Here is a 23,535-nt window from a genome sequence, read left to right on the forward strand (position 1 = left end):
TACCTGTGAATGCACAAGTTAATGCATATTGCCAGCATTTTCAAACATTTGAAAAAAAATATATTTTAAATTTTGGTATGCTACAAAATTAAAGCTGAAAGTCATTAGTTGAGGTAGGAGCTATTTGAAGGGGAGTTATGATTTAAATACAAATTCAAGAAGATTCAATCATTAGTATAATGTCACTCAGGTTATTACAGAACAGGCTTTTGTGGTGCAGTATTTGGAAGCGGTTTAAATATATAAGTAGCTCTGATACCAGTGTTCGATACATACTTCCACATTTCTACAACCGAATGAGAGACCAGCGAGTGTGTCTATTTGGCACCACATACAAGTTTCCTTTGAACACATTTCACTGCTAGACTGAATCAGACGAGACTGTTACACTACACTGACCTGGTGAATCAAGGCGAGATTCATAGAAATGCTACCGCTATGACTCAGATTCAGGCTAAGAAAATACACAAATTTACTAAGCTTGAATTGAAACTGTGATGGCCAGGAAGGGTTAAAGAGCACAAGGACATATCTGGGTTCCACATGCCCCTCTCATTGTGCTACATCTTTAACGGGGGCCTTGTTTATATAATTGGATAGGGCTTTCGGGGGGAGGGAACTTTGTGACTCAGACCCAAGACAGTTGCTATAACTAGTGGCACAGATGAAGCAGAAGCAGAGAGAGGGAGGGAGAAAGACAGAGACAGGGGGGTGAGACAGTGAGAGAGCCGGGAGCGCGAAAGAGCAGAGAGCAGAGCACCAAGCACTAAGAAGCAGGTTCTGTCTATCAGCCCACAAGACCAGACGCTTTCCTCACAGCTTTGAGACAAGAGACAACCCCACCAGCTCCAAAAAACAAAAATGCCCAACTTTGCTGGGACCTGGAAAATGAAGCACAGTGAGAATTTTGATGAACTTCTGAAAGCACTTGGTAAGCCTTTCGGGTTTTTTTAGCCCATCAGTAAAATCCATCTTAAGGTTGCACGTCTCGTAATTCATAGCCTCTGTTCATTGATTGATTGTCTATTTTTGGACAAAACCATTAAATGTTCGTATACATATATGTGTTTATATAAGACCTTAGACCAGCAAGGCTAAAGATTCCCCAAAAACAAACAATATGTTGTCATTCGGGAGACAATAATGATTAATGGGAAATATTTGCCTTTAATTAAACAGGCTGCAGATAATATCTGTGAGATCCATCTTAGGATTACCTTTACAGATATTTTTCCAGATCTTAGGTTGAAGACTTAGGAATTTACGATGGAAATCTTAATTCATAAAATGGGCACTGAGACAAATAGGTGTGTGGGATTTTCAGGATGTGCCAGCAGAAACAAAAAACCTTAATCCATTTAAATGTGTTCAGATAAAACAAATAAAAAATGCACAAAAAACATAAAAAAGAATACAATTGTTTCTTTAGCTTGATTTAAAACCGCATAATGTCTTTTTTATTGAGGGGGTTCTTCATCAATTACTCACCAGGCTGCAGTTTCAGAGAGACTGCACTAGTCAGAGGTTCGACTGTTGATTTATATGTTGCTGAGACAATAGATGGTGTTGTCCAAACTGTTCTTTTAAAAAAATGTTATTCATAAGAGAAAATTAGTTCTCCATATATGTAAATATAGTTACATATATGGAGAATTGAATATCTAGCAAGCTTTTATTCAGCAAAACAAAACGTTTCAGTTTTCTTATTTCCTAGTGATAGAAATGCCCAAGTAGTGACCAAATATAGACGTAATCAATAAAATAAAACAACCATGGCTTTCAAGTACTTTACACAGCAAATATCTTGAAATGATGATCCAGCTTAACGCTGTTTATGATTATGATTAATGGAAAGAATTCAGCTCAAAGCTAGATGCCCGAAAAAATATTTTGCCATTTTCTAACGTAAGCCTTAAAGAAACAGATTTAATCAGATAGCCGTGAGAGGCTTTGTGTACCTCCTTTGCCAAAAAACAACAACTGTGGTCCAACTTAAACCATGTTCTTATGTTTTGCATTTAAGCTGTTTTCTAAGAGGAAAAGAGAAGACAGACATTCCACAGAATCAGTTTTCTGTGCATGTGAGTCTAACGAAAGACTGGAGCGATGAGAGATGAAATAATGTGAAGGTGCTGCAACTGCGCTTCACCACCTCTCAGTTTCACAACATACCGTGTCATACATACTGTGGCACACGAATGAGAACTCATACATCCTGATGCTGTAGTGCCTTGTTGATGCATCACTCTTCACTGTGAAGACACAGCACAAGGACACATGTGAGCATCAGTGTCACATTGTGAAAAGATGTTAATCACCACTCTTCTTTCTGTAAAAAAAGTAAAACTTAAAAAAATAAAAAATAATGCACCATAAAATAATGCACGGCAAAAGTGGATATGAAGCAATATGTTAATACGGCTATGTGAAGGAATATGGTAATTGTATCCATCTTGGCTGAGGTGCTGAATGCAGCTGAATGGCAGATGTGCCTGTAGAGAAGGGTGTGTGACAGAGGACTTTGCTCTGTCTCAGTGTGCAGGGGTGGCTCAAAGCTTTTGACATTCACTGGGGAGCACAACAGTAAAGGTCCAGTCATCGCTCTTCGTTGAGTCACAGGGCAAGAGGAGAACGCAGCACTGATCATCTGAGATTCCCCTAATGCGCAAGCAATCATCTCCAGCAAACAAGTGTGGTTCAATTTGAGTTTATTGTTAATAAAGTCAAATATTTGCAATCTCAAATGGGCTGCAATTTAAAAATTCCTCAAATGCTTTTCCACTACTCAGTGTGGGTTTCCTAAGTGCTCCCATGGGCATTAAACCACTTTAAAAACAACTCTGTACTAGACACAGATTTTTTTCTTCCATGTTTTAAAACCCCTCTATTTGTATAGGCATCAAATGTCTCTGACTCCTTAGTTGTCACCACAATAATTAAGCCTTGCACTTATTGTCTCATTTTGTTTAATATTTTTTTTTGTCTTTCTTACTGATAGGTTGTCATAAAGAAACCAAATGTTTCCTCTAGTTAAAATCTACAATACATTTTAAATTATTTAAAGCTGGCAGGCGTTGGAGTTTCTCAAAGAATTTAGGAACCATGTTTAGTTAACTGCAATCAAGTTTTTCTCTTTTCGACAGCATCCAAACTGTTCTTTCTCGATGTTTCCCATTTAAGTTGACTTCATTATTCTTTGTCCTGCAGAGTAGCACTTTCTGTTACACGCTTTCCAGTTATTCAAACCAGCAGGACAGTACTGTTTATGAATTTTAGGCTTTAGAAATGGAAAATACAGGAAAGAAAACACCCAAAAACACCACAGACTTAAAACATAAAGAGGCTGTGTGCAATGTTTCCTGCTTGCAATGTACAATGCATGTTAATGAAATTATTAAATCTCTGCAATCTATTATTACAGAGCAGCATTATTGTGAGATGCTCTGCATTTGAAAGTAATAGCAATCCAATCAATAAAAAACACAGAAATCGTTTTTTGAGAAGAATCACTGGGTTATAGGGATTGCTCATCTGAAAGGGAGGCAGGAGAAGGGAGAGGTGCTGGCAAGCAGGTCCGGATGAATGTGCAGTTCTTACCCTCAGCCCTTCTGGGTTATTTGTTATTAATCTGACTGCTCTGCGCACTTAGGCGTGAATGCCATGCTGAGAAAGGTGGCCGGGGCGGCTGCTTCCAAGCCCCATGTGGAGATCAGGCAGAACGGGGAGGAGTTCTACATCAAAACCTCCACCACTGTCCGCACCACTGAGATCAACTTCCGCGTGGGCGAGGAGTTCGAGGAGGAGACGGTGGATGGCAGAAAATGCAGGGTAAGACAGCGGACAAGCCGGCTCCTCTCAGACAGGAGTGGAGAGCAGATTACCAGCACTAACCACTACGCCTCCTGAACGCAGCTGGGCAGCAGCCTGCTGATTCAGCAGTAGGGCCACCCAAAAATGCTAAACTGAAAAATACTCTCTGAAAGATTGAAATTGTTTGACTAATTGTTGGAAAAGGCAGGCCCATGATCCAATCGACAATGGTAGGCTGACATCTGTGAAACACATTACCCATAATAGTGTCCCCAGTGTGTCCTGCTGTGTTATTGCTTGCAATCTGGAAAGAGACAGTGAATTAGGACAGTGACGATTGCCAGTCTTTGACACAGTAGGTCCAGCACCTACATCATTTGCAAAGGAAAATAAACTGAGATTGATTCTGAGTCAGTTGCATCAGTAAGCCCTACTGACCACAAGCTCAGAGAGGCCCCCTGCACTGACCACCAATTAGGCTGTGCATCAGGTGGAATTAGATGGAGTTCAGATAGCGATTTTGAACAGCAATCCTCAATCTGTTCTGGAGTGTTTTTTAGGCGATGCCATGGATATGATATATCAAAGTGAAGTGAAAAGGATGGGGCCGAACTGCAGAAAGCCCCCTTTTCAAAATACAAATGAAAAAATCACAGAATATTTCTCCACTTGGAGCTGCCTCATTTTATCTACATTACCGACCTACACAAGCACTGTTATTCAAAAGGAAAGCTTCCTTAAGATTGACAGAGCTTTTCCTGGGCACATATGAACACCAGCTGATCAAAGTGATGCACACAGCATGACACACAGGACGAGCCACTTGACCTCTGTACTTCTTACCATTGTTCAGCTGGAAGAGTGAATAAGAGCCCAAGGGCTTTAATAATGTTAAACTGGTCATAGTCACCATCCACAACGGTAATATAAAGGAACCACTCAGGGCTCTGTAGCACAGCGGTTGAAGAAACATTCCTACGTAAGTGTCCTCATTGATATGGCCATCAAAGGGTTCTGTGTCAAGCCTACCTGTACAATAGGATGGGCACTGGAAAGGAAAGAAACATATTACAGGTGGTAAGTTTATATTTTTTGGTCCTAGTTTCTGCCAGAGGGACATTAAGCATTTTTGTAAAAAGGAAAATACAGCACTTTGAAAATTCTTGCTCAATTACCTTGTTTTTGTTTGGTTCAAGAACAAGTCTACTAAAGTCCTAAAAAAATTAAATAAAAAAATGAATATTTTGTGCTCCCGAGCAACTCAATCGGGCTCGTTTGGACTGCAGGTTAAGCTCTGCAGATGAGCTGGTTCTTATGGATTGTGCAGCCCAGTAGGGATTCTTGTGACCTGCTGGGTGCCTGCAGGCTTGTAGCAACCCCAGTGAGAGAATGCCATTCCCCCAAGCCCTCTCACGCTCTGGGTGTGTCTGTGGGAGAGACCATACTGACATGGCAATTCCAAACCATTAAGAATTTTTACAATTTCAGTATTTTGTAAAAATTAAATTCTTTCTCTATTTTGAAAAAAGCTAGTAGTTTGATTTTCTTTTTGTTGGTGCACCCACTAGATCTGGACTAGAAAATATGAGGTAACACATCCAAAAATATGTCAGTCATTTATTTTTCTAGACTTGCCAAAATGCACATTTATAATTCTTGCACCTTTATATTTGCAAGAAGTTTTGTTGTATTAACCTGTTTCAGTCACAGATGTATACCTAATATGTAGGGCAAGAGGAGAATTTAAACCACTGTGTGCCCCAATTATTAATGCTCCAGTAAAGTGACCAGGGACACTGTAGCCGATGGTGTCTTTTGAATGAGAATTTAAACCTAGGTTGTAACTACTGTAGGTACTGTTCATAAGCTAAACCCCACCCTCAGCTCACACAGCTTAACCTACCTAAATTTCCTCTTTCATTGAGATGCTAAAGTTATTTCTCACTTCTCTCCGCCTGATCCACTGTGCAGTGTGACTGTGGACACAAAATGACTGCTGTACATGGCCCAGATAGGTGTAGTACTTCAGTAGTGGATGAAATGGGCTCCCTTATATACTGTATGTGAAGTGCTATGGGATGTGAAATGGGATGTGAAGTGTTACTGTATATACATGCCAGGTATTATTATTATTATTATTATTATTATTAATAATAATAATAATAATAATAATAATAATAATAATAATAATAATAATAATAATAATTGCTTACACTTATATAGCACTTTTCTGGACACTCCACTCAAAGCGCTTTACAGGTAATGGGGTCTCCCCTCCACCACCACCAATGTGCAGCCCCACCTGGATGATGCGACGGCAGCCATAGTGCGCCAGAACGCTCCCCACACACCAGCTCTCAGTGGGGAGGAGAGCAGAGTGTAATGAAGCCAATTCATAGATTATTAGGAGGCCATGATTGGTAAGGGCCAATGGGAAATTTGGCCAGGACTCCGGGGTTACACCCCTACTCTTTTCGAGAAACACCCTGGGAGTTTTAATGACCACAGAGAGTTCACAGCCTGTTTACAGTATAGTGTCCCCGTCACTATACTGGGGCATTAGGACCCACGTTGACCACAGGGTGAGCGCCCCCTGCTGGCCCCTCTAACACCTCTTCCAGCAGCAACCTTAGTTTTTTCCAGGAGGGAAATATTTCCCTATATTATATTATAAAATATATTATTATTCTCCTAATGACCTTCACTGCTGCATGTTTTGAGTATTTATCATACCTGCACATCACCTTAAGTGCCAGAGCAGGCAGCACATGTGAGATTTCCACTGGGTATCCCACTTCATCCCATAAATGTGCAGTACAGCTGACTGTGAGCAGTATTATTGAGCCTGAATTCTAATATTGATCTAGGAACTTGAGTCAGTGTTGAACAACATGATCAATTCTGGCAAAAATGTGTGAATAACAACCCCCCTTCCCCCAACCACTGAAATTTAGACAATTGTTTTTTTTCCACTCTTTACATTTGATCTCTGTACCTGTGTGATAACTACCTAGACTTCACATTCAAATTAAGTCTAAACAAATGCACAAGGCTTAAAATTGTGAAAAACAAGAAATCCCACCATCACTTAAATTCAGCTTTGCATGAAGTAATGGAACATTAGTGGACATCACTGTGTACTTTGCCTTACTGGCTTCTTGTTTTGCCAGCACTACATACTGTAAGTCAATGAGATCTGCTTGGCTTTGCCTTCGAGCTCTGACACATACTGAATAATCAAGGGACAAGGGAGCAGTAAAAGCCTTCAGCCTGTACTGATAACCACACTGCAGCCTGGGGTCCATCCCTGACATTCTAATCAGATCTGTTTCCTCAGCCCTTGCGCCTGGGGACAGACTCAGCAGCACATTTAGTGGGTCCAAAGCCAGCAAATGTGAACTAAATCACAGAGTTTCTGAAGCTCTCTGATTAGCCTCTGAAGGGCGACATCTGTTTCAAGCGGGTCAGAACCCAAATCAGTAAATCAGTCAGAACCCAGTTTCAAAGTGTGAATACTGGCCAATTTGTGCACTTCTTAATCTAGCAGATTTAAGGGTTCTTGGATTTTACAGGGCAGTCTGATTTCAAAACTCTCTACAGGGTACACTATAATATTCAAATTTATGAACCCAGTCCTTGAGGTTCACTGTGGTGCTAGGTTGCAGAACAATCCCTCACTCACACACTCACACACACACACACACACACACACACACACACACACACACTCATTAAGTAACTATGTGAGGGGTTTCACAATGCAAATTGTTTTTCAGCTCCATCATTTCAGGTGTCCTCCCTTAAGTCTTCAAAATCACCATTCAGTCATACTGCTGTGTTCTGTGTGCCTTCATCTGCAATATAATCATACTGTACAGTGAAATTTTCTGAAAAATCAGGAGCATGTTAATCATAATTAAGTACTAAGTATTAATTAGCTAATTAAGCCATGTTATTCTTTTCAGATGGGAATTTAGGGAGAACATTTCTTTTTTTTCCCCCTTTCGCTGAATTAGAAGCTTTGTGCATTGAACAGAAGCGACTTCATAAATCTGCCCTGTTGGTTGCTATAGAGACAGATTCCAGCATTACTCACCTGCAGCTGGGAACAAAGGGTAATCTGAATCTTACAGAATTACTTCAAAGGACCTCAAAATGTCTGCACTGAACATCCAGTGTGTTGTACACATCAATGCTGACTGCAAGGTTCATTTTCCCTTTATGATTTTGAGAAAAGACAAATCCCACTGAAATACAGAGGCACATAATACACACTAATCTTCATTTCCATGACACGGTAGGAAAATATAATTTGCATAAAAGAGTTAAAAAGTTGTGTTGTATTGGGACTTCTGCAGGCAGCAGCGCAGGTGGTGTGTGCAACAAACTCATTCCCAATTGACACATGATGGGAATCCACTCACAAGATCTGTCAGACACAGTGCAGGCCTAACACACATGATGTCTTTACTCACTGGGGTGTTATCATTTTCACTTACTGTATAAAACAGATGCATTTATAAAATGTAACTTATTTTCAAATCAGAAGAGACAATTGTTTTTTAAATATAAAAATCCTTAAAAAATTGACTTTAAATACACAAATACTGTTTTCCCCCTTACGTATGAACATATAAATAATTTCCAGGAAAATAGCAAGATTATTATAAGCATTGACAAAACATACTACTTCCCTCCTTTCCAAAAAAGCTCTCTATATTAATACATTGGGCCCCAGGTGGTCCATAAGCACTATTTAAATGAGGTGGGGGGCTCTTTGCATCATGTTTTCTGCCATCTGCCAAAGCAATGTAAAGCCCTGATACTAGGACTGTATCCATGTGTATACTGTAAAGTAAAGTGGCAGGTTTCACATAATGGAAGTGTGTAGTCTGAATGTGGTCATTTGGATAGTACTGATCCTTGAAGTCACTGAGAAATATCTGGGGGAAACACATGAGGATAATTGACTTTCACTGGGTTTGAAAGTGAAAAAGAAAGCAAAAACTCCAATAAAGTGATTTTTTGACATTGTATTTAAATGTTTCATTAGATGGGCACAGGGGGATTACAAATTGCACCTCAATCTTTGATATGTTGATTAACATTCTGATCAGGCAGACTCAGAGAAGAGTGACTGTACAAACCTGACGACCAGGACTTCAAATGAAACTTTCAGACTTTCAGAGTCCTCTTTCCTGGTATGTTGTGGTATGCCTGCAAAAAGCTGAATCTGAGAAGATGTTCTCAGGAGGCCAAAAAGAAAAGAAAAAAAGCAGAAAATAATCCTTGTGAAGTGTTTTTTTTTTACAGCAGGAAACAGAATTTTTTATGGCGCGTTGCAGTGGATGATGAAACCAAACTGAAATTTCATGAGCTGTGTTACTCAGCTCCACCATCAGCTCACCAAATGCAAAAATTGTGCACTGGTTAAAGAAATAAATTGATTTTACAGAATTTTTAAAAATTATAACTTTAACCTTTGCTTTCCTTAAATGCTGATATCGCTCATTTTAGAAAGTATTGCTTTTAAAGTATAAGCTTTTTTCAACTCTAGCACATAAACATGGAGTTCTATCCATTTGTTACAGATGAAGACAGTAAATCATCAAGTATACTTTTTTGGAATGAAGACAAAACATTCTTGACTCAGGGCAGTATACAAGACTAATCTCTTAGCCCTTTTGTACCCTTGGTTGAAAGGTCTTTTTAAAACAAACATCTGAACATCTGAAACGAAACTGTGACTTGACAAACAGCTGTGAAATATGAAGACTGCAGTAAGTGTTTCTTTCCCTGTTAAACTAAAATGCTCACTAAAATGAGTCGCACAAACACAGCTCATGAATTGGATGGTAAAACCAAATTCAGAAATAAATCAACAATCGTTAAACGACAAAGTAATTGTCTACTTCTACGTACAATTGCAGATATGCAATAATCAAGGCCTGATGATTATGGTGCAGAAATACTTTATGAAGTCACTGTATATTGTTCACTCAATAGTAGAGGAATGCTGCACTCATTTAAAAAACAAATGCAGTCATTGATTTTACTCATCAAGTAATCTTTTGATTTTGATTATCAGTTTTTTATTAATTTATCAATTTATCAACTGCACGAAGTAACTCAACTCAGCAACGTGACAATTTAACATTCTGTTATTTATTTAGCAAACACTTTCTCTAATAACTCCATGGTTGTTATTTCCATGATATGCAAAAATAAAGTCACTTAAGACAAATAGGTCTGCATTTAAGAATATGTTTAACAACACATGATTCCTTCATTTTTCAGAATACTTTATGTGTATATGGGGATCATTCACTTCTGAGTACATATTTTAAATTAGGAGTGATTCATTAGTATTTGTCACTGAGTAGCCATTGTTACTTGCAGGATAGGTGTCACTGTCATTGTAATCTCAGCTGTGACTGGTTTTAAGCAAGGATATGTAAGTTCTCCCCATGTTTGTGTGGGTTTTCTTTCCACAGTCCAAAGACATGCTTGTAGGTAAAATGGCTTCTGGGAAAAGTGGCCCTTGTGTGAGTGTGTGTTTGTCTGTGCATGGATATCACATGTCTGTGACAGACTGGTGTCCCAGCCAGGGTGTATCCTGCCTTTCACCCAGTTCATTCCCAGAATAGCCTTTGGTCCCCCCATGATGCTGAATTGAATAAAGTGGTATGAAAATGGATGGATATATTCACCAAAACATCAGCCATAGATCTGGTAACATCCACAAGTAATTGCAGTGCCAGATTTGCTTTTGAGTTCCTGGAAAGTAATTGAGAAATCTAAACATTATTTAATCTGTATTTTTTTCTGTACTGAACAACCAGTGCATTTTTGTAAACAATTTAGAGATTATTCCTTTACTGTGTATCAGATTAAGGAATGCACTTCATTGACTGACACAGAACATGTACACTTTTCACAAAAGATGACACTTTCTCACTTGATGAGAGTGGCTAAATAATCACGAATGCAGAATTAATTTAACTAAATCAAAAAGATAAACATACAACATGAGTGCACCATGTTGAAGTCAAATCAATTTCCAGGTTTAATAGTACTAATTGCTTCATATACTTCAAATGATAGGTTATTTAAAGTGTTGAAAAAGGTGAGTTTGACCTTTATAACTGAATCTTGATTCACAATTATTCAGGTACAAAAATAAGACACCAAACTGCACAGATCAGCATTAATGAAACCACTTAGGTCTGTAATGTAAACTTTTAGCTTTGATATGTACTACTTAAGAACTGCAAGAAATGTTCACATCCAGCTGAGCAGGTGGGTATTATTGTGGCTTTGAGGACTAATAAAGCTCTTGAGTTTCACATCATGAAAGCCATTTTCCACACTCATATCGCACAAACCCGATATAGATTAGACACAGGCCAGCACAGTAGTTTGAAATGGTCCCAAGAGCAGCTGCTGATCCTGAACGAAGGCTTGTCTAGAGAGGAGGGGGCTGTATTGTGAAGCTGAATACTGTTGCCCATCTATCACATGGTCTCCTGTCTGCGTCTCTCAATTAATGAAGGCATCCTGGCCGGACTCATTCTCTCAGATCCTGTGTTCGTGTTGCTGGGATGTCAAGTATGTGGCATCATGCTTAGCTGATTGTTCTCTTGCCCACAGAGCCTGCCGACTTGGGAGAATGAAAATAAGATCTATTGCAAGCAGACGCTATTGGATGGAGATGGTCCAAAAACTTACTGGACAAGAGAACTGAGGGGGGGTGAACTTATCTTGGTAAGAGCAGTTATCTGTAACTACAACAGTGTTCACCATTACTGTACATAGGACTTATATTATGCACTTTGTAAGTGTACTTGCATGGCTCAGACTACTTAAGAAAGTGCAATGTGTTGTAATATTATACATTTTATTAAGATTTAATGTGTTGGAGCTGCTTTTTTTCACATTTGTCCAGTTTCCAGATTTCCTGGAAGATGGGATTTTTTCCGAACTTGTCGTAAGCTTTGTTGCTTTTTTGGAACTGATTTTTACAATTTAAAAGTACAAAAAACGTCTCTGTTTTTCTCTATGCATGGTCTAGCAGAGATGATTCTATGTCAATGTGTTTGATCGGTACGCCATTCTCTGGGAAAGCATGACTAGATTGCTTCTGCAGGCTGAGACATTGAATACTAATGTGTCCAAATTTCTTTGGGTAAGAAAGATTTGGATGTACAAAAACTGTTAAACAGACCATGCATCTGTAAAGACACTTCTTCCTGAATGAACTTCCGAGCTGCCCAGCTGTCACCACAAGGCCAGAAATATATTTTAAAAGAAAGTTCTGTTTTGGTGCTTCTATATGTCTTGTCTCTCTATATCTCTATGGCATTAAATGTCAAGCACGTACCAGCTATTAGGATACATATGCTAGACAAGCTATGTTCCAGTTAACAGAAAGAATGCTGGTAATGAGGAAGCACTTATTCTAATCAATATATAACCATGGTTTTCTGCCTTTCACCATGAGGTAATTTCTTGCAGAAACTGTGAGCAAAAGTCAGGAGGCCAAACTTTTGGCTAAAATCCTTCCCAGGCCACAGCGCAATGTGACTGCAATAATATCATTTTCTTTTGGCCACTGAGCCTTTGGAACTTCAGTGGGGCTTCACTATTTTCAGGTGTCCATCACGATGACCTCAGTCTGTGCTTGGTTCCCTCACTTTCCTGGTCTGATTAGATTTAATTGATTTCTGTCTACTTTAGTTATAGAATTTAGAGGTCGTACACATCTGCTGTTTTTTTATGGACCAGATGGGAAACATTAAATGGAACCGAAATACAGTGTGTGATTTTCAATTCCTGGGTTGCAGAAACCATTTTATTAGCACTAGAGATATGCTCATGATTTAATCCGAAATCATCTGGGTGGGAAATAAATAATGATGATTTCTACAAAAAGGACCCATGCAATACGCATTTAAATACTGCATATTCTTACATTCTATACAATATACAAGATATTACATTTAAAGCAATAAATAAATCAGTGTGGTGGATCAAGTCTCTATTTCTTTAGTTCCCTCAGAAATACACCATAAAAACAATGATAATGTTTAACTCAGATTTGAAAATAAATCTTAATTGTCCACCTAAATATATAATATTTTTATTTGAGATGCATATTTTGTATTCTGCATGCCCAGGGTTGAAATCTGATCTGAAATTAAACTTCAACAAAGGCTCAAACAAACCATCTACAATCACAAACAGAGTGTTAGTGTTTAAGTCATGACTGAAACTGTTATGACTGATTAACTTTTGTATTGAATTTGTGATCATTTAATGATTCTCACAACATTTTGGTGCAAACTGCAGTATTAGCCATTGACTGAAAATTAAGATATGTCAAGCATGCCTCTGTTCTACTTCTGTCTTTGAGAATAGCAGCAGCCATGTCACCCTGCAGCTCACAACTACAGCCCACTGAAGCTCAGCAGGTGTGAGCCTGGCCAGAACCTGGATGGGAGACTCCTGGGAAAAACTAAGGTTGCTGCTGGAAGAGGTGTTAGTTGGGCCAGCAGGGGGTGCTCACCCTGTGGTCCATGTGGGTCTTAATGCCCCAGTATAGTGATGGGGACTCTATACTGTAAACAGGCGCCATCCTTGGATGAGACGTAAAACTGAGGTCCTGACTGTCTGTGGTAATTAAAAAAAATCCCAGGGCGTTTCTTGAAAAGAGTAGGGGTGTAACCCCGGTGTCCTGGCCAAATTTCCCATTGGCCTTTACCAATCATGGCCTCCTAATAATTCCCATCTCTGAACTGGCGTCATCCCTCTGCTCTCCTCCTCACTGATAGCTGGTGTGTGGTGAGTGTACTGGAGCACTATGGCTGCTGTCGCATCATCCAGGTGGGGCTGCACACTGGTGGTGGTGGAGGGGATCCCCATTACCTGTAAAGCACTTTGGAGTGTCCAGAAAATTATTAAATTTTAAGCAATTATTAATTATTATTATTATTATTAATACTCTCTATTTTTGGAAAAGTTCCATACCTGTATCAAAGTTGTCACAAGGTGACTCTGTGTGAGTGTGCTGTAAGATACCAAAACCAAGCCAGTTTTGGAAGTTACCAAGACATCAGAAGACTACACTGCATTTACAATATATATATATAAATATATATAAAGTCCCAACAGTATATAAAGAGTATAAAAAGGGTATGAGGATAAGGAACTTTGTAACTCTGCAAACAAATTCAGCTGTGGAGAATTGGAAAACGCTGCAATGAAAACGTTTCAAAAATAACTGTCTTTAGCACAGCTCTAATTATGAAGTCACATGGGCAGTATATACAAAACGAAAACTTCTGGCGCTTGGATAAAGGCATCAGCCAAAGCAATAAATAATAACATCACCTTTTTTTCATCGATCCATACCCAGATTTCTTGGCATACATTTTCTCCATATTTCTTTCCACATTCATACTTTTAAAAGCTGCTAAAAGAGGCAAGACACTTTGATCAGAGAAGAAGGAAAAGCATAAATGCAATGTTCTTCATTCCAGAAGTGTTCACCTTCTAGCAGAGTTTTCTTTCCAGCTAAAAGCTTTGACATCCTGAAATTTCGTATCGTTAAACACATCAGACGTCACATCAGACAGAATTTTATTGGAGAGCATAACCTGTTACAAAATTTAAAAATTCCCATGATAAAAAAAATACAACTTCTACTATTCAAGACCATTTATAATGTATTTGTGCTGAAACAGGACTAAATGCAGTACATTTGTCATGAATTGCAGCTATTTCCTTCACTGGTACAGTATGTGTATTAACTGTAATATGTAGTGCCCTCGGGCCCTGCATCCATTCTGTGCCAACTTCTAAATCTGATGTAAAATGATTTCTAATAAAAATAAACTTTGAATCATCCAAATGCGAAATAGAAAAACAGGGGCCTCTTCCTGCCTGTAAGCTGATCTCTGGCACTAAAGTTCCAGATAGATTTAACAAATAGAGCCACATAGTTCATTGCAAAGGATGAAAAACTGAAGGCATGATTTGTAAAGCTTGATCCCAAGTTCTCAGGATCCTTGCGTGAACCTGCAAACTGTCCTAATCCACTCAACAAGGACCAGGTACATTAACTTACCTGGATGCCATAAATTCATCCCCTGATTGTGTCTTTTAGTTAAGTTTTATGTGGGCATACAAAAACATTCTTAAGAAGCATTATGCCAGATTTTCTTAAGATAACAGCGACCGCATCTTTCATGTGGCTTCATAAACCAAAACACAAACAAAGTCCAAGGACCTACCATGCTGCAGTGCCGAAGACATTTTAATAATGTGAGCGGAAAAAAAAATCCATATTTGATTCTTTTGAAGAGAAGGATAAACAGAGATTTCAATAAGAGTGGCAATTCAATAACTGTAGGATTGATTCTCCCAGCTGGACATGTCTAGTTACAACAAGCAAACCAGAAACTGATCAGCTAAGATGGATGAACCTTAAGATGGAATTCATTAAGCATAAAAAATACTCATTAATTCCTGCACTCTTCTCCCAACTTTCTGCATGACACACAGCCCTTCCCTCATCTGTTCTCAGTAAAGCACCCAGCAGCTTTTTCCAAAAGATCCTCAAGATCCACCTGGTTTTTAAAGAAATGCCAAGCTGGCAATTTGACTCCTGCTCTCAGGGTGGCTTTGATCCAGGTCCCAGAGTATTTTTGCACCATGAAGTAGTTTGGGTGCATTAAAGCACTGATGCCGTGCAGATCTGGCCCTTGCCTGCCAGTGTTAATGTGGTTAATTGATCACGTTGGAAATGCCTCTGTAAAGCAACGGTGGTGCAACCCTGCTGTTCCTCATAGTAATGTCTCCCAGGGTGCTCCCGCAGAGCAGATGGCTCATCTACATGCAGTTCTCTAAAGCTGCGTGACATTTCAGACCATTTCCTGCCTTGCGCTTGTGTGGTAACGTGCAGATGCTCCACTTAGTTGGCCGCTATTCTCCTGGCACTTTTCACAATACGTCTGTGGTGTCGGCTCCTGTTCGGCTTAGCGAGCGCTTGCTCTTCTGTCTTCCTCTTCTGTCTTCGTCGTCTTGGCTGCTTGGTCCTAAAAATGTGTTCATCCTGACTTCCTGCTTTCTCCCACTTTGGTAAATCCCAATATCCTTGTATGCAGAAGTGTTTTTGCTTTGCAACTTGATACATCAAACTAAGGACTGAACATGACAAAAGGCAGAATATGGAGTCTCTCCATGTACTTTCTTGGGATACCTTGTAGTGATATACTGGTCTCAGGGCTCTGGACATCTTCTCACTGGAATTACCTAAATTCTGTTTTAAAATACTGCTTTAGGTACTCTATTTACTCCCTTCTATGAGCCTATCATCACTATTACTTTATTATGATGATAAATGGAGCTTGTAGACTCTAATCACATTTTTCCAATATACATCTCAATTCTTTAAGACAATGAAAAAGAATCTCAAATATCTGATACCCTCCTCTCTTCGAGGGGCCGGGTAACTTCCTCATTCTTTCCAAAGCTCAACTGTAAAATTGTTGAGTTGAGCAATTCTGGGAATCTTTGTTTACAGAGACGTGCAACACTAATTTCTCCCTGTGTAGCTAAAAAACAGAATGAGTGACGTGTAAATGGAAATGACAAGCCTTAGCGACCGGGAGATCATGTGAAATGGTGAAACTCTCTATAGAGGGTTAGCATCAAACAGGCAAGACTGTCCTAGCACAAGTGTGAATAATTCAGTTCAAGTACACAGACATGAGAGAACACAACAGCAATGTTGCATCTTTCAAAGGACACAGATTTTTAAAAAAGAATGCAATCACTAACAAAAAGGCAAGGGGGGTAGATTTTAATGTCAGAAACTGGATAAAACTTGCTGACTATTGGGTTTCTTAAAGCTTTTGGAAACATCAAATCCTTAAGTACATGGCTGGAAGATGATCCTTCGTAACTGACTAAAAAGTCACAAAAAGCTGACTACAACAACTGAGACAAAGCCTGAAGCCATGTCTGGTTTAGGTCAAAAGGATAACACAATCCTCATCCTTGAACCTGAGGAACATATTTAGCCACATCCAAATGATGGGTAAAACAGCCATCTCACTTTCCTAGTAAGACTTTCCCAGTGAGAAAAATAAATCTGCACTTTTTCCATTTTTGTTCTATCATAAAGAAACCAAACCATTGAAATTCAGTTGTAAGTCCTTACAGTGGAGGGTGAATGTGGTTGATGTTTTTAACACAATCAGCAGAAATATCCAACCCTTATCCTTCTGCTTGTGTTGCAGACCTTCGGCGCAGATGATGTAGTTTGCACACGGATTTACGTACGGGAGTAGTTTGTGGACCAGCAGACAGTGACGGGGACAAGATGAAGGAAGCTCGTCGTGAAGTTCCCCATTCGAAATCATTGTGTTGTTTCGAAGTACAACAGCAGAGTCATACAGTGTAAACATGGGATTCTTCCTTAACCCACTGTGTGTTTGTGTCTTAGTTGTTCCTACACTAGCCACAAGCATGGGATGTCTGTGATTGTTTGTGTGAACTCCTTTGCATTAATTTGCATTCTCTGTTCTTTTGCCATGTTAGGTATGTGTGGTACTTCAGTATTACTAAGTAATGACAGTAATAAAAAAGTATCTGCTTGAGTTGTATGTCTGTCTCTCGACTAAAATCTATGCCTCTCTGTTGACACATCTAAGTTTTGGAAAACAAAATATTTGTAGAGTATTTCTCGCTCCTTCCAAGAGACGTGACAAATACTATGAATGGTTCTGTAGATAACCAGACAAAACATGGTTATAAATGTGGCACAAGCAGACATATCTTTAGAATAATATTCAGTCCTTCAGATTTATCTTTTTGCAAAGCAGCATATATTCCAGGAATTCATGTGCTTTCAGTGCGCAAGGCAAAGTGTACACAGCAAGAGACAAACTGAAGATACCAGCTAATGAGTGAGCTGTACGAATTGACTGTCTACTGGATATAGCCTTTGAAAGCCAATTTTGGTAATAAGAATACACCATCACTGAAATTTGATGTCAGGGCAGAAACAGACATCAGCAATTCAACAATGCCATGTGCTACCAATTGCGCTATGCTTTCTATGCAGAACTCAAATTCTGACTTGCAATGAAAGGTAGATGAAAAGAATAATGAATGTACTTCCTGAACATAGGTCTTCTTTAGGAATCCTCTGTTATATTACAGAATTAGAGAAACTACAGCATATTGCCGACATAGAAGCACAGAAATGAAATGACAATTTAGATCCTCATCTGAAATAATTCTTGCCAACCATAAATCTAACAATTGATTACTGAATTTTGTTTTAAACAAGCTGGTGATTCACAGCATGTCTCAAAAGTACAATACAATTGTCAAAAGTGTCTTTACACTTACTAAGATGCATTATGATATATTTGATAGATGGACTTCACATTAAAATACATCCCCCCCCCCCCTTTGGGGTTTGCTTTTTGTGTCCCCAGGCCAATGAGGAATCTCTTCCTGCGCTAGGAGCCCCCCCTCACCCACAGACAGCAGGCCTCAGCCATGCTTTAGTGTCGCTGCAGCATGGTCACAATGCTCTAACAGGAGCTTCCACTGCCTGCGTTTAGCTGATTACTCCAGCGTGCGACACTTCAGGCAATGCAATTAAAGATGGAAGGCAGGAAGATAGGCAGACTCTTCAACCTCCCCTCCCCCAGGCACTGTGTGCAATTTTGCTACAAAAAAATGTGTTCTCGGCTCAGCCGTAGAATGTACAGATTCTGTGCAATTTCTGCCCTAAATAAGAAGCAGCAAAATTATTTTTCCTGCATTTATTGCCTTTTCTAAAGCGTTTTCGTGTTCTCATATTGTCATTAATTCATTTTCCCCTTAAGAGCCTGAAAAAGAAAAAAAGAAAAAAACAGTAGTTGTTTCTTGTGTTGAATTAATTCCAGTTTGCACTTGCAGGCTCCTACAGTGCTTGAGGTTAATAGCCTAAAAGTTAAAAGAGCCTTCATCAGCTACCAACTTTTTCAACTGCTGCTGTTTGCTAATCGTTTGAGAGGTTTGAATCCCTCATTTAAACTCCATTGAAGAGTCGTTAGGTGAATTCTCAAAGCCAGAGACCAGGGGAAATATTAGTGAAATAAAGGGCTAAAAATTCATGTTAATGCCTAGGGCACTGTGACATGGCTGTGACAGAAAACAGAGCAGCTAAACCTTGGAGACTATAATGGGAATGACTGAAATTCCTGCTTGGGTTTTATTACCAGTTGGTGGGTAGCTATCAGGCAAATGAAGTGTGTGACTTGTTAATACCAAGTAAGAAATGAACCCTGCAGCTTATTAATGGAGATGAAAAGAAATCAAAAAAGCTATTGGGGGATTAAAGAGCAAACAAGTTCCATATCCCAAAAGGAATCTACAGAGCATCTGGATTTATTTTCCTGGTTATCACTCCATTATATGCTGAGGAGAGCAGAAAAAAATACCAACTATGAGCCTGGGCCTGTGGGCCTGAAATAAAAGTTTGTGTGAACAATTAGACTCATCTGTGTGGCCCTCTCACCAGGCCTGTCAAGCAGTAATGTTTTTCTTTTTCTTCCACCAGACTCCAGAAATAAAGAATGTGATTAATTAATTGCCTGAGCCGAGCAGCTGACATGCTGTTGACATTAGAACAAGATGTGGCTGATCACATTCTGCTGAACTCTTCTGAAAGTTTGGAATACTTACACATTCTTGCTGCTAGACATAAGAAATGATCAACATTGCATTTATCCCCTGCACATATCATACAGCTCTCCAGCTTCTCAGTTTCTTTTCTTCTTATGGAAGTAATGGCTCCTTCACAGTTATTAGTCTCCTCAATACGTCATGTAATCTCTTTCATTTTTCTAAATTAAATTAAAAACTATATTAAACTGAAATACATCACTTAATTTGAAATAAACATAGAAAGACCATTAAATCCAGCTTCTGTTCCCTAAGCAAAATGTGGCAGGATTATATCGTGGCACATGTTGAAACCTTTAACCAGAAGGGTCTGAACCCAGAATGCTGACACGGCTTGTAAAACATGTTGAAGATGAGAAACAAAGGAAAACAAACTCATCAACCAACCATCAAAAGGACTAACATCTAGAAGCATTTTTCTTATTAATCCCAATGTAAATCAATTAAACAACTGAAATGCAGATTGTGACAATGTCCTGCAATAAATGTGAAAAAGCCTGAGTTCACACTACAGTGTATTTGCTTTCTGAATATGTGAAGCCAAAAAAGATTTTATGATCTATACAGTACACGAGGAAAGTTCATGCATAGAAAATTCTGATGAGGTTTAGGTATTAATCTAGTCTGAAAGAGGCCTTTATCATTCAAACCCTTCCCACAACACTCACGCGGTACTTTGAAATATCTTCCATAATCTAGTTGCCAGATACAGTAAAACATCACCTACTTTTTGACCTGAAACTTTATGAAAGAACAATTTTCCCCTTGAGTGAGTACCAATACTTTCAGCCTAAAACCCAGAGCAAGTGCACTGGCCTGTTAACTCAGCAGATTCTCATGATGCTGTCAATGTAGCCAACATGTCTGAATAAAATAATTGTGCTCCCTGCAAGCAGCTTGTGTGACAGGTCAGATCAGAAGCACACTCAGGGCACTCTTTGCAAAAGTTCTGCCAAACAATAGTGTTCTGTCATGCCCATCCCAGTGGAGAACAGAGGGGGGGATAAGTGCCCTCCTCTTCATGAATAATCCTCACAGCAACTTGAACTCCACTCTTCTCAAACAGTGTCTTTCATTTTGCAGAGATACATTTTATTCACTCCATGCCAACTTGCATTAGGGGATGGGGAAAGAGAACATTAAGATCATTGGTTTGTGTAGATTGATTCAGACAATTAGTATATTATTGTCTGTCAGATGACATTATTCATTGAGTTAATATGCAATGTAAAGTGCCCTACTCATTGTTAAAACGTTTATACATGAGGAAAGATTTTAGATCTTATTGTCAAGAAAAAACATGAAACAAGTTTGATTGTTTGAAAGGAACAAAAGAGTTCTAGGATGATACAATACATGCTAGGATAGATAAACTAAGAAAAATAACCACTGGAATTATTTATTGTAAATAATAATTTACACATACATTAACTTCTTTTTTTGCATCAGAACGTTTCTGATATGTGAATGGCCAGTTCTTTATATCAAGTTTTCTCCTTTTCTGTAGAATGTATAGATTTTCTTTGCATTCCTTTAACATGGACTTTCCAGGATCAGCTTGAACTGGATAAGGACTAAGATGATCTAATACAGATCCCAGCTTGTCTATGATATTTAGAAACAAGTGCTACAGAAGCATGTACTTTCCAGAAAGTTAGAGAGAAAGCATCAAACCTAAAATAACCATGCAATTTATTCAGATTTCTGGAAATTTAGGATCTTCATGGCATTGATTCTACAGTTTATAACATGGCTGAATTTGATCAACTATTGCTTATTAAGACTTTGCCAGTTCACTGTTGCTCAGTTTTAAACAGGCAAAGTACTTTCACAAACATGTTTGCCAGATGAGACTCAGTTGTGCGCTGCTTGGTGCTGCCTTGCGGTTCTTGAGCCCTTCTGTGGGGAGTCTGCATGTTCTCCCTGGGTACATGCAGGTTTTCACCAGGTGCTCCGATTTCTTCCCATCATTCAAAGATAGGTTGGCTGGGTTCATTGGTGCATCTAATTCGTCCCTGTGTGATTGTGTGTATCCTCCAATGGTTTAGTAACCTGTCCAGGCTGTAGCCCTGCCCTGTATCCTGTACTTTAAGGATAGGCTCTAGGTCACTGTGAGACGTGCCAGGAAGGAGCAGATCTATCATAATGGATGACATGTAAGATCTACCAATCAACAAACAGCTTGCGATGGGAAACTGGTCAAATCCAGCCTTACAAATTTAACACACACACTGATCTCCGGAGACTTAATGGTTCACCTCTAGGAGTTTTTTAAATCAACTTACTAGATAACCCATAACACTCTTTACCGAAGGAAAATAATCTGAGTTTCATTACAGTAAATATATACCTCACCTTTTTTTTTCCAGTTATGGTGCTCATCTAAGGTTGAGGAAGATAACGCAATTAAAGAACATAATTTAGTAAACTCCTCATACACAAAATTAGTATGATCCTACCAGAACATTTTCCTAAAGTCTAGTCATCCAGAAGAGCTTTGTAATGACTGTCGTCCTGAGGCTCAGTCGTTTGAACTGCCTCATTAGCTGTGCTTAGAGGAAACTGTCCTGTGTACATCTGTCAGGCTCAGTCTTGTCATCTTTGCGAATTGGCAAGTGCACAAAAAAAGAACTGGGTCATGCTTTCTCTCAAGGAAGGCATCTCCTCTCACACCTGTCCAGACACATTTGTTCAAATATGCTCTCTGAGCACTAATTTTGGAATTGCACCTAGACTCAAGCTTTACGGATCTCAGGAAGAGAGCCTGTAAACTATGGAGAATTTGATAGCTTTACACCATGAAGGAAAAGGCAAAACTAAAACTTTCGAATCTGAAACAGTGAGTCCACAAGCTTGTGCTTGCACACACATGTATTAACAGACAATCAATGTATAAAAACAAACAGATTTTTTGGCCGGAACAATGTTTTACAAAAGCTCAACCCAATACAGGCTCAAATTACTTTTAACTGTTACTGAGCATCTCATATGAAAATACATCAACAACTAACATGTATTCTATAAAAAAATGTTTTCACTATTTTTTCCCAGATACAGTTGTGAGATAGTTTGTGAACCCTTTGAAATTACCTGGATTTCTGCATTAATGGCTCCTAAAATGTGATCTGATCTTCTTCTAAGTCATAATAATAATTAAAGACAGTCTTATTTAACAAACAACACACACAACATTTTACAGTCATATCTGTATTGAGCAAATGGTTTAAACAATCAAGGTCATTAATGGAGAAGGTACAGTATGTGAATCTTGAAGAGAGGATAATTGGATTCAGGTGTTCCAATCAATTCAGGTGTGGGTTTGACCTGCCCTGCTGTATCGAAACTCACAATTTTGGATACCTGCTCTTCACAACAGAATTCTGTGGACGTACAATATGGCCCGATCAAAAGAGATTTCAGAGGACCTCGGAAGAAGAGTTGTTGAGGCTTATAAGACTGGAAAGGGTTACGAAAGGATTTCTAAAGACTTCGGCCTCCATCAGTCCACAGTCAAGCAGATAGTTTAGGAGTGGGTGTCTACAAAGATCAGTGCAAGGACACACCGTACAATCCTCAAACGGGTGACAAAGAACCCTAGGGTGACTGTGAAGGATCTGCAGGCATCTCTTGCGCTTGATAACGTCTGTGTTCATGAGTCCACCATAAGAAAAACAGTGAACAAGAGTGGTGTTGGGAGGTTACCTTGGAGGAAACCACTGCTCTCCAAAACCTTGCTGCACGTCTTAAGTTTGCTAAAGACCACCTGGATTTTCCACAGCACTACTGGGACAATGTCCTGTGGACAGATGAGACAAAAGTTGAACAAGGGGACTTGATACAAGTATTCAAAACCCTCAGAGGCATCAAGTCAGCCCAGCAGGTTTCTTCAGAATGAGCAGTGAAACATGAACCAGGGGACATAAGTAGAAACTACTAGTAAGTGCATTTAAAACATAAAACATGAAGCTCAACTTTACCCAA

The 23,535-nt window shown here is 39.1% G+C and overlaps 1 protein-coding gene across 1 annotated transcript; it reads left to right on the forward strand.

The window, feature by feature from the left end:
• The first annotated feature begins 669 nt into the window (after positions 1-669).
• Positions 670-17,477, forward strand: crabp1a (cellular retinoic acid binding protein 1a). Its single transcript, XM_006628946.3, has 4 exons — positions 670-931; positions 3,650-3,828; positions 11,461-11,574; positions 17,112-17,477. The coding sequence occupies exons 1-4, from the start codon at positions 862-864 to the stop codon at positions 17,160-17,162; spliced, it is 414 nt and encodes a 137-aa protein (XP_006629009.1). The 5' UTR covers positions 670-861; the 3' UTR covers positions 17,163-17,477.
• The last annotated feature ends 6,058 nt before the right edge of the window (positions 17,478-23,535 follow it).

The sequence above is a fragment of the Lepisosteus oculatus genome, chromosome 5, assembly GCF_040954835.1.
Source record: "Lepisosteus oculatus isolate fLepOcu1 chromosome 5, fLepOcu1.hap2, whole genome shotgun sequence".
In the NCBI taxonomy this organism is placed as follows: domain Eukaryota; kingdom Metazoa; phylum Chordata; class Actinopteri; order Semionotiformes; family Lepisosteidae; genus Lepisosteus; species Lepisosteus oculatus.

Excerpts from the sequence above, each read along its gene's own strand:
- crabp1a (XM_006628946.3), top strand. The coding sequence starts at position 862 with ATGCCCAACTTTGCTGGGACCTGGAAAATGAAGCACAGTGAGAATTTT. Across the intron at positions 3,829-11,460 it reads TGGATGGCAGAAAATGCAGG|AGCCTGCCGACTTGGGAGAA; the intron begins GTAAGACAGCGG and ends TCTTGCCCACAG. Across the intron at positions 11,575-17,111 it reads GGGGGGGTGAACTTATCTTG|ACCTTCGGCGCAGATGATGT; the intron begins GTAAGAGCAGTT and ends CTTGTGTTGCAG.